The following is an 11880-nucleotide window of genomic DNA, read 5'->3' as shown; positions in this document are numbered from 1 at the left end:
TGGGATGCCGGCTCTGGACTCTGGGTTACTTGTTATCCCTGAGGAATGCAGCATCCCCCTGCCAGGGCACCGTGGAACTTCAGCTAGAAAGACTCTGGGCTCTGCAGCAGCGGTGGAAGTGCTCCCTGTATGAGGAGGAGCTGCAGTGTAGGCCTGGAGAAGCCCAAATGCACCAGGGCTGCAGAGGTGCCTTGGCAGTGTCCTCACCCTCCCTCCCACACACAGGGGTGATGCTGGCAGGACGATAGGTGCTCAGCACTGGCTGTGCACCCACATCCCTGCAGTGCTCCCAGTGTCCCCGTGCCCCGTGGGGCAGCTCTGTGGGGTGGCTGAGCTGTCACACTGGAAGAGGGCAGCACGTGTGGGACAGAGCCGGAGGTGTGTCCTGTTGGACCTGGGGAGCTGCCTGTGCTCTTGCCGCAGGGCATGAGCCAGCACCTCAAGGGGGGTTGCAGAGAAGCCTTTGCTGCTCCCTGGTGTGGAGCTGGATCCCAGGAGCTGGCACTGAGGGCAGGATTTGGCTTGCTGCAGGATGGATGCATGGCACAGGGCCTGCCTGGTGCGTGCAGCCCATGTGCTGACCCAAGTGACAGGACACATCCTGGCACTGCAGGCCATCCCTCGGGTCAAGCAGCATTTGCAGGTCTCTTCCAGGCTATATTTTGGCTTTAAAACCTGCTGCCACCCTCTGGGACACATGGCTTTCCCTGAGAGGGAACCAAGAGCTGAGACAACTCATTGCATGCCACAAGCAGAGCACATGGCCACAAGCAGCACAGGGCTGTGACTCCACATACAGGCACAGGGCACATGTGGGTGCCAAGGCCCTTTGCAGTGGGACAGGGCTGTGGGTCCCACAGCCACCAACCCTGATGCTACCTGTCCCCAGGGGAAGGATGCCCAGCACTGGGACCTGCCTGTGCCTTTCTGGTTGTTTTTTGTATTTTTAAATAAAGACCTTTTCTTCTGCATCTGGAGCTCTGGCAATTCAGAGCATTCCATGAGACCACTGCAGGAGGGATCCTACAAAAAGCCCTAACATCTTGTCTTCAGGCATGCAGGGCTGGGGGTACCCTGCCACAGTAATGCTGAGAAGCCCCAAGATCTTTTTTGGATGGTTACTGCAGGAATTACTGACCTGATGTTTTCCTCCTGGCTGCACATCCCATGGCTGAGGACGCTCCTACTCCTGCAGCACCCACCAGGCTCCAGACCTGCCACCAGCCACCCACACTAGGAACGCAGACCCCAGCCCCCTCTGTGGGTCTGCCCCCTCATTTTTGGGCTGCAGGGAGGCCGTACAGGCTGCAAGGGAGCTCATGCTCTGTTAAAAAAAAAGCACCAAAAAAACCCCAACAAGAACAAAGAAGTGAAGGTTGGGTTGTTCTCCAGTTTCTCCTGGTTTTCTCAGGATCCTTCTCAAATCACAGCAGTTGTCTCCTGGGCTACATGCTGTAAGAGCACTTGCCCCTGGAAGTACTGCAATTGAGGACATCCCTCTCCATCCCCTCCACTAACACAGGACATTGCTGAGCTTTCTGAGGGGTTTTTACTGTTGATTTTCCCATCATCACCCCCCCAACCCCTTCAATTGATTTCAGGAAATTAGGCTGGATTTAAGGAACAAATAGTTACATCCTAGTTGGGCTCCTCCATTTACTTGTATGGGGTGCAGAGCTCTGAACCACCTGCCAGAGGTCCCATGTGGGGCAACTCCAAAGAGCATCTTGGGCTTGGCTGCAGCAGCTTGTCCATCTGAGGAGTCTCCATCATCTATAAACCCTCCAGGGAGCCATATGAGACTGCTGGATGTGGCTCTTGGAGCTCAGTTTGGATCTGTATCTTGCCAAGAAATGGAATCTTTGACCTTCAGGCCCCAGGTGAGATGTTGCTGCCTGGGTGGGGGCTGTGCCAACACAGACCTGCTCCATCGGAGCGCTGGATGAGCAGATGAAAGGTGACTCTGTGTGCCTAAACTTCCCTCCATGGCTCCCACAGGATGGACCCATTCTGTGGACAAGGAGCAGGGAACAATGTTGTCAATGCTGAAAAGGGCAGATTTAAGCTTCCCCTGAATCTCCCTCCTGAGAAGTGATGCTGAATTTGAAGGACTTAGGCCCATCTGTGTGCACTGCAGGGCTCCTGGGGAGGGGGCTGGTGCCCATTGTCCCCTGCCAGCAAGGAGAGGTGAGCAGGGTGCTATCCATCCCATCCATCTGTCCATCTGGAGGGATAGCAGGACAATCCTCAGTGCTCAGGGGCCCAGAGCTGTGCAGATGCAGCTCTGCCCACACCGTGATGCTCTGTGCCCAGCGAGGGACACTGATGCTCACGGCTCCTGCGGCATCACCAGAGCAGCCAGGGCAGCTGGTCCCGGTGTTTTAACCTCCCTGGGTGCATTCAGTGGCTGCACATGGTGACAACCTCCTGCTTGGGTGGGTCTCCCCAGCTCCTGTAACACACAAACCCACATTCCCAAGGTCCAGAGGTGACAACTTGGGACATTGGGCTGGGGACTGTGCCCTTGGCACCCATGATGCAAGCAGGAGAGCTCCAGAGGATGATCAGCCCCTGCCTGGCCCTGGCAGCACTACCTCTGTGAGAAGGAACAGATGCTGGAGGATGCTGAGCTGGCTGGGCAGGCAGTGGTCAGTGTCCTGCATGCCCCAGGAGCTGCAGGGACTGGGGCTGGATATGTCCCATGTCCAACAGCAGCACCCACATGTGCCCACCAGCAGTGCAGCAGGTCAGTGTTGAGGCTGAAGGAGCACTGGGAGCACTGGTACAGGCAGTCATGGGAGTGCACTGGTGCTGGATGAGGATGGAGGTGTCACTGAAGCCATCCCTGTGGGTGTGTGGGGACACTTTGTAGGGGTACTGGCCCATGTGGGTTTGTGGGTGGGAGCTCTGTGCAAAGCCCTTCCTGCACTCGGGGTGTTTATGGGGTCTCCATCACAGGGGCCTTTGGGGATAAGGATCCTCCTCACCATCCCTGAAGTCTCCAACAGCCAGGGAGGGGGGTCCCTATGGTCCCTTGATATGGCAGAGCCTCCACCTCCTCCTCTTCCACATTCTCAGCATCTGCCAGAAGAAAGAAAACTCAGCTGTAACTTCTCCCATGGACCAGCCAGAGCCCCTGATCCCACAGGAATACCCCACTGCTGGGACAAAGGACCCCTGAGGGGGTGAACAGGCCCCAGGATGACCCAGGACCTCAGCTCCAGCCTTGGTGCTCAGGAGATTATCCATGGTGTGGGAGAAGAGGGTCAAAGCTCCCTGAGGCTGACACGAGGCTGGTGATCTTTGAGGAGGAAGGGGGGATGCTGCCATGACCCTGAATTCATCAGGCTTTGGGGATACTTTTGCCTTTAGGCAGCAGCCCAAATGACAAGTGACCGTGGTGGCTGTCATGGCCAGGACCTCATGGAATCCACAGAGGATGGAGTTGCTCCTGTTCCTTCTTGCCAGAGGATCTGGCCAGCCCCATCCCCACCAGCGGTGCTGGGAATGTGATGAGGGGCTGAGCTCAGGTACCTCAGCACCGTGCCCATGGCCAGGGGGGAAGGAGCTGTTCGAGACTCTGTTGGCCCGAGAACAAATTTGCCATCAGAAAATTGAAGCTGGAAAGGAGAAGGCAGCCAGCTCTGGACCAGGGAAGCAGCAGAGGAGGCTGGAAGGGCTTTCCCAAGCCGGGACTGCAACCGGCCCGGCCACTGCAGAGCTGCGGGGATGAGATTATCCAGGAGGCGCCTGTGAGCTGGGAGCTGCCCGGGGGGTGATGCCGGGGGAGGGACATCAGCCAGGACAGAGGCACTTCAGATGACAGCTCACACCCTGCTGGGACAGCCTGCGTGGGGTCTGCAGCCCCGGGCAGCCGCGTTTGGGGTGTCCCTGCCCCAAAAAGCTCAGGGGTGCTATGAGACCAGCTTCGCTTTGAGACCCTTTGGGAGAGGGAAGGGTCCGAGGGCTGCAGGGTCTGGGGGGGTGGGGGGGGGGGGGGGTGTGTCCCTGGAGCTGTAGAGCCACTTGTGAGCGGGGCTGCACACGGGAATCTGGGGCAGACAGAGCTCAGTGCCGGAGCCACAGCGACACCCCCCGCGCCAACGGGGCGAGCCCTGGGCAGGCGGGACCGGGGAGATGCTGCCGGGGAGAAGCTGCCGGGGGGAGGCTGTCGGGGGGAGGCTGCCGGGGGGAGGCTGCCCGGGGGAGGCTGCCGGGGGGAGGCTGCCGGGGGGAGGCTGCCGGGGAGAGGCTGGTGGAGGAGGCTGCCCGGGAGGAGGCTGCCCGGGAGGAGGCTGTCTGGGCTACACGCTGCTGAGGAAACGGGGTTTGTCCCCCGGGAAGACAGCTCAGGGTGGGAAAACCTGGCAGCAGTGAAGGGACAGGGCTGTGGGAACAGGGAGTCCCTGGGCTGTCCATGCAGGTGCTTTCCAAGCCCTGGAGGTGGGTGCTGGGATGCTGGTTATGTGTGGTGCATGGTCTGCTGCACCCCTACGCTTAGTCCTCAGTGGGGAAACTGAGGCACAGAGCTGCATGGGGCCCCTCTCCCATGGCTGGACTTGGTCAGAGGAGGATTTAACCTCCCGATTTCCCCAGAAAATATCTCAGGCTTCCCTCTTCCCTTCCAGCCAACCCCTGAGAAGTCACCGAGTCTATTTACAGGGCAAACCACACTTGGGGAGCTGCGAGCCCAGCAGACTCCAGGAAGGAAGGGAGAGCCACAGAGGGCAGGCAGGGAGACTGGGGCATGCAGGGTACTCTGACCACTGCCTGCCCAGCCAGCTCAGCATCCCCCAGCAGCTGTCCCCCTCTCACAGAGCTGGTGCTGCCAGAGCACCCTTGCTCCATGGGTGCCAAGGGTGCAGTCCCCAGCCCAATGTCCCCACTCATGGCACCTGGCTGGGCAGGCAGGACAGTGGTGGGTACAGCTGAGAGCAGGATCTGGCCAGCCTGTCTAGCCCAGCTCCTCAGTGCAGTGGCCAGAAGGATGCAGCTTTTCCCTTTGCAAAGTGCCATGGGAAACATAAGTCAATCCCAGGATAGTTCTGCTGCACCCTCTGCCCTGTGCCCATCCCAGGCTGTGCCAGCCCCACGTGCACAGCCCTGTCCCTGGGGCTCCCAGGAGGGATGTGTTTCTGCACAGGACCCTCATGGGAAGATGTTGGGTTCTGCACAAGCCCGTTTTGGAGGTTTGGTGATGGGAAGGGTGATAGTGGCTGAGGGCATCAGCAGTGTTACACAGCAAGGACATGGCAGGAGTAGGTGGGTGGCCAGTGGTGGTCCTGTCCCATCCCTGGCATGTCCAGCCATCAGCACAGGAGAGACTGGACAACTGCAGGACAGGAGCTGTGTCCCACACCCTGGGGACAGGACACCTGGCCAGGCACAGGCTCCCAGAAACACCCACCTTGTCCCCAAGCCCCCAGAAGATGGGACATCATGCACTGGAGCCCCTGGCAGGGCTGGCTGTGGCCACCCAGCAGTATGGACCCTCCTGAGAAGACCAGTCCTGCATCCTGCAGTAAAATTCCCACTCAGGACTCCCAGGGGACATGTGGGTGTTGTGCTCAGGGCAGAGCAGAGCAGTGATGCTGTGGTAGTGCTGTGTCCCCACCAAGCCAGGCTGACAGCATCTGCTCTTGTCCCATCACCTTTCCCTGCAGCTTCCCCAGAGGCATGGCAGCACCCAGGGGACCCAGGCTGGTACCTCCTGCTGCCCTGAAGGAGGATGCCAGTCCCAGTGTGGGGCTGGGATGCTCCTATGCTGCTTTCCATCCAGGTGCCCACAGTCCCACCTGTCCCCCCAGGGCTCAGCTCTTGCTCCAAGCTACATCCGTCCAGGGATGGCCCCTGGTTGCTTGGGAGCCCAGGGATCATCTGGAGGGATGAGGACCCCAGGAGAGACCCGGCATCCGTGTGTCCTGGCGGGACAGGAGGGACACAGCCTGGCAGGGTGTGAGGGACCCCAGGCTGCAGGGACCTGTGTGTCTGTGGGGGCAGGTGGGGCTGGGGGCTGCCGGGGGGGGGGTGGTGCAATGGGGGTACTCAGTGCCCCCTGCCCAGTGCCTGGTGTTTGCTGCTTCCTACAAGCTGTGCAGTGCCCCCAGCCCACCCCACGCTCCCTGCCTGCTGGGATGCGGTGCCAGCGCTGGTGCCAGTGCCCAGCACACAGTGCTGGTGCCAGTGCCCGGTCCTGGCAGCGCTGACAGTGCCTGGTACCACTGCCCGTCGTGTGGCAGCCCGAGCACGCTGCCTGCTGCTGGTACCAGTGCCCGTACTGGTGCCAGTACCCGCTGATCCCAGAGCCCAGCGGCCGGTACCAGTGGCTGGTGCCGGTGCTTGGTGTGTGGTGCTGGTGGCTTTCCCTGGCTCCCCGTGCCCAGCGTCCCCTCGGCAGGGCCCCAGCTCAGTACCGGGGCTGGTGCCCAGCGCCCGGTGTCCCGCACGCTGCCCAGTGCGGCCGGGCAGGGCCGGGCGCTGGGCCGCGGGTGCCGGTGCGGGCCGGGCGGGCGGCCGGGGCCGGGCAGGGCCGATGGGCCGTGGCGGCCGGGGCCGGGCCGGGGCGGTGCCGGGCGGGGCGGGCCGTGAGGGAGGAGGAAGCGCCGGCGGCGGCAGAGCGGCCCCGCAGCGGCCGGAGCCGGGCGGTCGGTGAGTGCTGGGAGAGACGCGCCCCCCGCCCCTGCCCGCCCGACCCCTGCCTGATTCCCCGACCCCTGCCTGGCCCCCGCCCCCTGCCCCAGCCCCCCCGCTCCGGTTCCCCTTCTCCCCTGCGACTGGCGCGGCTCCTGCCCCTCTCCCTGCTGTCCCGGTCCCGTCCCCTCTTCCCCCTGTCTTTGGCTCTCAGATCCCCGCACCCACTTGCTCCCTCCCCCTCTCTCCAGTGCCTGTCCCCCACCTGTGAGCACCGTGTCCTCCCGGAAGCTTCTACCCCACCTGCACCCTGTCTCCCACCCAGCAGCTCCTGCCCCCAGCCCCCAGCCCCTTGCTCATCCCCACGTCTCCCTGCCCAGGCATCACCCCCTCCTGCCCCCCATGCTGGCTCTGCCAGCAGGGCCACAGGGCCAAAGCCGTGTCCCCTGGGATTGGCAGCGACCAGGGAGCACAGCTCTGCACCCTGCTCCCAAATCAGTGGGGTCTGCTGGGGGTTCCTGTGCCGTGAGGACAACCCCAGCACTGCCACCCTCCTGCACTGCAGGCTGATGGGGTTTCTGTCTGGCAGGAGGTGGGCAGCACCAGCCGGGCCGTGCATGCGGATGACGGGCAGGGAGATGGATCGCGGGGTCACTCTGGAGAACCCTTATGCCAGCGTCAACATCCCACGGGACCAGTTCCAGCAAAGCTTCATCACCTGCTACCTGAAGGATGAGCCCACTGTCATCGCCAACCCTGCAGCCGTGCCCACCTACAGTGTGGAGGAGCAGGAGGGCTCCACTAGCAGCTGGAACAGCCCAGCCGTTTCCACAGAGAAGTCCCTTCCCTACAACCCCTATGCCAGCATGAGGATGCCCAACGGCGAAGAGCCCAACTCCTTCTACACTGTCACCCTGGACAAGCCACCCAAGGGCCAGGAGCAGGAGGATGATGGGGGATGTGGCTGCTGCAAGTGCTGCCCCTGCTGCAGAAAGTGCTGCTGTGTCATCTCCTAAGGGCCCTGGCTCCTCTGGCAGGACGTGCTGACCATGGGACAGGGCCAGGGGGCCCCACGGGGATGTGACTGACACCCTGGGAAGCTGCCCTGATGCCCGGCAGATCTGGCAGCTGGGAGGTGGCACTGTCTGGACACTGCTGGTGCTCTTCACCAGTGAACTCTGCAGCCAAATACACTGGTGATGGGCACTTGCCAGGTCCTGAAAGCCCAGAGTGGGGCATGGGGGAGAAGGACAAGTCCCTCCTGCCCTGCTGAGTTCTGGAAGCCTTGAGGAGGATGTGTGCCAAGACAGATGCCACCAAGAAGTGCTGACACTGGGGCTGGGGCAGCACTTTGAGCCCGACATCCTGTATGCTGACCAAGCCAGTCTGCCCTTGCCGGGAAGCCTCCAGCTCTGGGGAAGGTGTGGGCATGGCCCGGCTGCTGGAGGGCAGGTCTGATTGGTGAGGCAGAGGAGGGCGTTGTTGCTGCTGCCTTGGAGTGGTGGGGAGGAGCCAGGGCCAAGCCCCCAGACGGGATGGGGACCCACCTCCCCAGAACTGAGCGATGTGTGTTCCCCAGCATCATGGGGATGCTGCAGTGCCCCACACCAGCTCTGGTTGGGTACCGCTCCTCCTCTCCGCACTGCCCATGGGACAGAGGGAAGGGGAGAAGAAGGACAGACAGACAGAGCTTGGCAGAGTGCGGGGCAGTGGTCCAGGGCAGACCTGACCACAGAGCACGGGTGTGATGTTAACACCTCTGTGCCAGGAAACCCCTGGCCCCAATCGGTTTCTCCTGCCGGGCTTGTGGCAGAACCCCTTGTCCCATCTGCATCCCTGCTCAGGGCTCTCCACCAGGCTGGGGCTGGGGCTGCTGCAGAGGGCTGGCCCAGCTCCAGCCGCAGGGTAGCACCAGGACATCCCCTTTGGGATGCAGATTCCCATCATTCGCCCTCTGCGAGCCCCTGGGCATTGAGGAAGGCGGGTCAGGAGCCTGCTGGCCTCTTCCCAGCACGCTGGGGTGGCTCCAGGCTGGGGTTTTTTTGGCTGGGGCTGGCGTCGCCGACCTGGAACAAGCCGGCCCTTGTGCTGGCGTCCCGCGGGCGGCCGTGCTGCCAGGCGGCAGCTGCGTAAGCACCGCGGCTGCTGCAGAAAGTGCCTGCTCTGCAGGGCAGAGGGGCTTGGAAAGGCTGCCTGTGTTAGCAGATGACTTCAGGGTGCTGCAAATAAAAGTCCAGCCGTGTCCTCCGCTGCCAAGGTGCGCCTCTTCCCTCCGCCCTGGGCTTCCTGGGATTCCCAGGGTACTTCTTGCTTACCCTGGCAGGTTGTGTAAGAGCAGAGCAGGGGGCACAAAGCCCTCCTCTCCTCTCCTCTCCTCTCCTCTCCTCTCCTCTCCTCTCCTCTCCTCTCCTCTCCTCTCCTCTCCTCTCCTCTCCTCTCCTCTCCTCTCCTCTCCTCTCCTCTCCTCTCCTCTCCTCTCCTCTCCTCTCCTCTCCTCTCCTCTCCTCTCCTCTCCTCTCCTCTCCTCTCCTCTCCTCTCCTCTCCTCTCCTCTCCTCTCCTCTCCTCTCCTCTCCTCTCCTCTCCTCTCCTCTCCTCTCCTCTCCTCTCCTCTCCTCTCCTCTCCTCTCCTCTCCTCTCCTCTCCTCTCCTCTCCTCTCCTCTCCTCTCCTCTCCTCTCCTCTCCTCTCCTCTCCGTTGCACTGCTCCTTGGCTGGCTGCTGGCTGCAGGCTGGCTGCCAGCCTGGGCCAGCGCTCCTCTTCGCCAGGCGTTCCCAGTACAGCCTGCTCCTGCCTGCCTGGGGATGCTGGCTGGTGCTCAGCCCGGCCCTGCCAGCCTGGATGGCTGTCCTGTCTTTTGGAAGGAGACAATCTGGCTTTGGGAGGGTGCTGGGGAAGGGGTAAGTGCCTGGCTGGACCAGCTGGGTGGGCTTTGTGGCACTGCCCCAGCTGGTCCAGCCGCTCTCTGGGAGCCCAGCAGCACTGGGTGTCCCCCACTGCCTGGAGCTCACCACTGCTTGGAGCCCACCACCACTGAGATCACACCAGAACTGAGTCCACAACCCCCACACCATCACTGGGAGCCCACCACCCTTGAAATCCCCCCACCCCTGGGGCCTTTGGGGCTGAGATGCAGGGCAGAACCCTGCCAGATTCCGCCCCCCCTGCTCTGACCCCTCTGCCTGGCCCAGCTCCCATGCTGGTGGGTGGCCAGGAGGTGTGAGCTTGCAGGAGGCGGTTGGCAGGGACACAGCCCCACGCCGCCTGCCCTGCACAAGGAGCACTCTTGTTCTCCCTGCCTGGACTGTGGGCAGTGCTGGCATGGGGCTGGGCAGATCCACCCCTTGTTTGCTTTCGTGGCCCCCACCCCAGCCCTGCCCTGCAGACCCCCCCTGCTGTGTGGCTGAGCAGGGACGTGGTGTCACCACGTTGCCTTGGCTAAAACCCACATCCTGCAGAGTGCCCAGTGCCCTGAGGATTGGACACACTCTGTGGGGAAAAATAGTTTGAGGAGGGAAAACTCCCTGAGGGGGGGTGTGTGGTGCCTTTAGCAGGGCTGGTGGGGCTGGCATCAGCAGAGGTGGGGGTGAGGGATGGCCTGGCCCAGCCCAGCAGGGTGCTGGCAGGGTGCAGCATCTGCCAGCAGTGCCATGTGTCACTGCTGCCCTTCACTGTGCTTAACCTTGGGGCAGCAGTGAACAAGCTGGGAGAGGCCAGGCAGGCAGTGCTGTCTGCCAGGCAACGGGGCAATGATTAAGCTGGAGGCAGTGGGAAAGCTGGGGAGGGGGGGTGAGCAGGGGATGGCACGGGATGCTGCCTGAGATGCGGCTCTGGGTGACACAGGCAGCTGCGTGCAGGGTCCTGTGGGTGTATGTCATCTTCAGAGGGTGCTGAGGGGACAAAGGGCAAAGGCTTGTGCTGGGTGACTGCCACCTCCGGCGTCTGCTGCCTCTTGGGTGGTGATGCACGGCTCTTGCTCATCTGGATTAGACCTTTGCACTCTCCTGAGGGTGCCACTCCCTGCACCACTGTGACAAAGGTCCCTGTGCCTCTCAGGGATGAGACATTTCCCACCCATGCATTTAGCTGCTGGTTGCAGATACACCTTCCCTGTGCTCAGATTCGGGTGTTTTGGCAGAGCTCACAGAGCCCAGCTGGGGCTGGAGGCTGTTTTCAGGCATCCTGCCTCTCAGCATTGCCCTGCACAGTTTGGCAGATGCACAGCCCCTGTCACTTGAGGGGTGCAGGGTGTGTGAGATGGGGTGCACAATCCCATCCCAGGGACTTGTCATGGGCAGAAGTGGTCGAGGGCAGCTGGGCACAACCCAGGATGCAGCTCTATTGGCATCTGTGAGGGGGACATGAGGAGTGATGGGCAGGGGATGGGCAGATGGAGTGGGGTAGGAGGGCAGGCAGGCAGCGTGTGCTGGTGTGAGTGCCCACATTTCTTCAAGGAGAGGCAGCCAAGGGGCAGTCACCACCCTTGGGCAGTGCCAGGATACCCCCAGCTGTACACTGAGCTCAGCCTGTCCCTCTCACCCATAGAGTCTTTTTGGGCAGGGCTTCCTGTGGCTCAAGGGGCCTGACATCTGCCTGCTCCACACCTCACCCTGTGGCGTGTGAGCCACGCCACCACTGTGCTTTGGGTGGGAGAGTGACTTCTCCCCAGCTTTGGGACATGCCTGGACATCCCCAGGCATCCCACTGCCTGCACATCCCTGGGCACACAGCCTTGCAGGAAGCACACTGTGCCGATCTGGGTGCCAGCTCTGCCAGCATCCAGGGTGCTGCCACCTACCCGCCCCGCAGGCACGCAGGGTGGTACCCTGAGATGTCAGGGCACAGCAGGAACCCCATGGGGCTGGGTCCTGATCTGCCCAGGACACACAGCCCTTGTCCCCACCTCAGCCAGGGGGTTGGGCTAAACAGCCCAGTCCTGAGCTGATGGTCCTGCCATTCCTTGGCTGATGCCAGCCCGGTAAGGGGAGGGCAGAGCCCTGCCATGGGGTGCCCTCTCTGCACCCCAGGACCCACACGCACCCCATGTGCACTGCCTGGGAAAGCCTGTGACAGGACACATGGGGATCCAGTGTTGGGACACAGTCACCATGCTCCTGAGGGGCTGTGCTGTGGGCTCTGCTGCCGAGCTCCAGAGCTCCAGCGTCCAGGGCTTGAGCTGCTCGGCAGAGCCCGGTAACCTGCGAGGCTCTTCATTTCCAAACCCCCAATTCCCGCTGCCGGGGAGCGCTGG

General features: G+C 62.2%; 1 protein-coding gene across 1 annotated transcript; it reads left to right on the top strand.

Annotated features, from left to right (window-relative positions):
• Positions 1-7268: 7268 nt before the first annotated feature.
• On the top strand, positions 7269-7646 carry LOC311198659 (uncharacterized protein; the record flags this gene model as incomplete). Its single annotated transcript, XM_084272645.1, has 1 exon — positions 7269-7646. The coding sequence occupies one exon, from the start codon at positions 7269-7271 to the stop codon at positions 7644-7646; it is 378 nt and encodes a 125-aa protein (XP_084128771.1).
• Positions 7647-11880: the final 4234 nt, after the last annotated feature.

This window comes from Gallinula chloropus, assembly GCF_964237585.1.
Source record: "Gallinula chloropus genome assembly, chromosome: 18".
Lineage (NCBI taxonomy): Eukaryota > Metazoa > Chordata > Aves > Gruiformes > Rallidae > Gallinula > Gallinula chloropus.
Note: the sequence above shows the minus strand (reverse complement) of the source record. Positions and strands in the feature narration are given on the sequence as shown.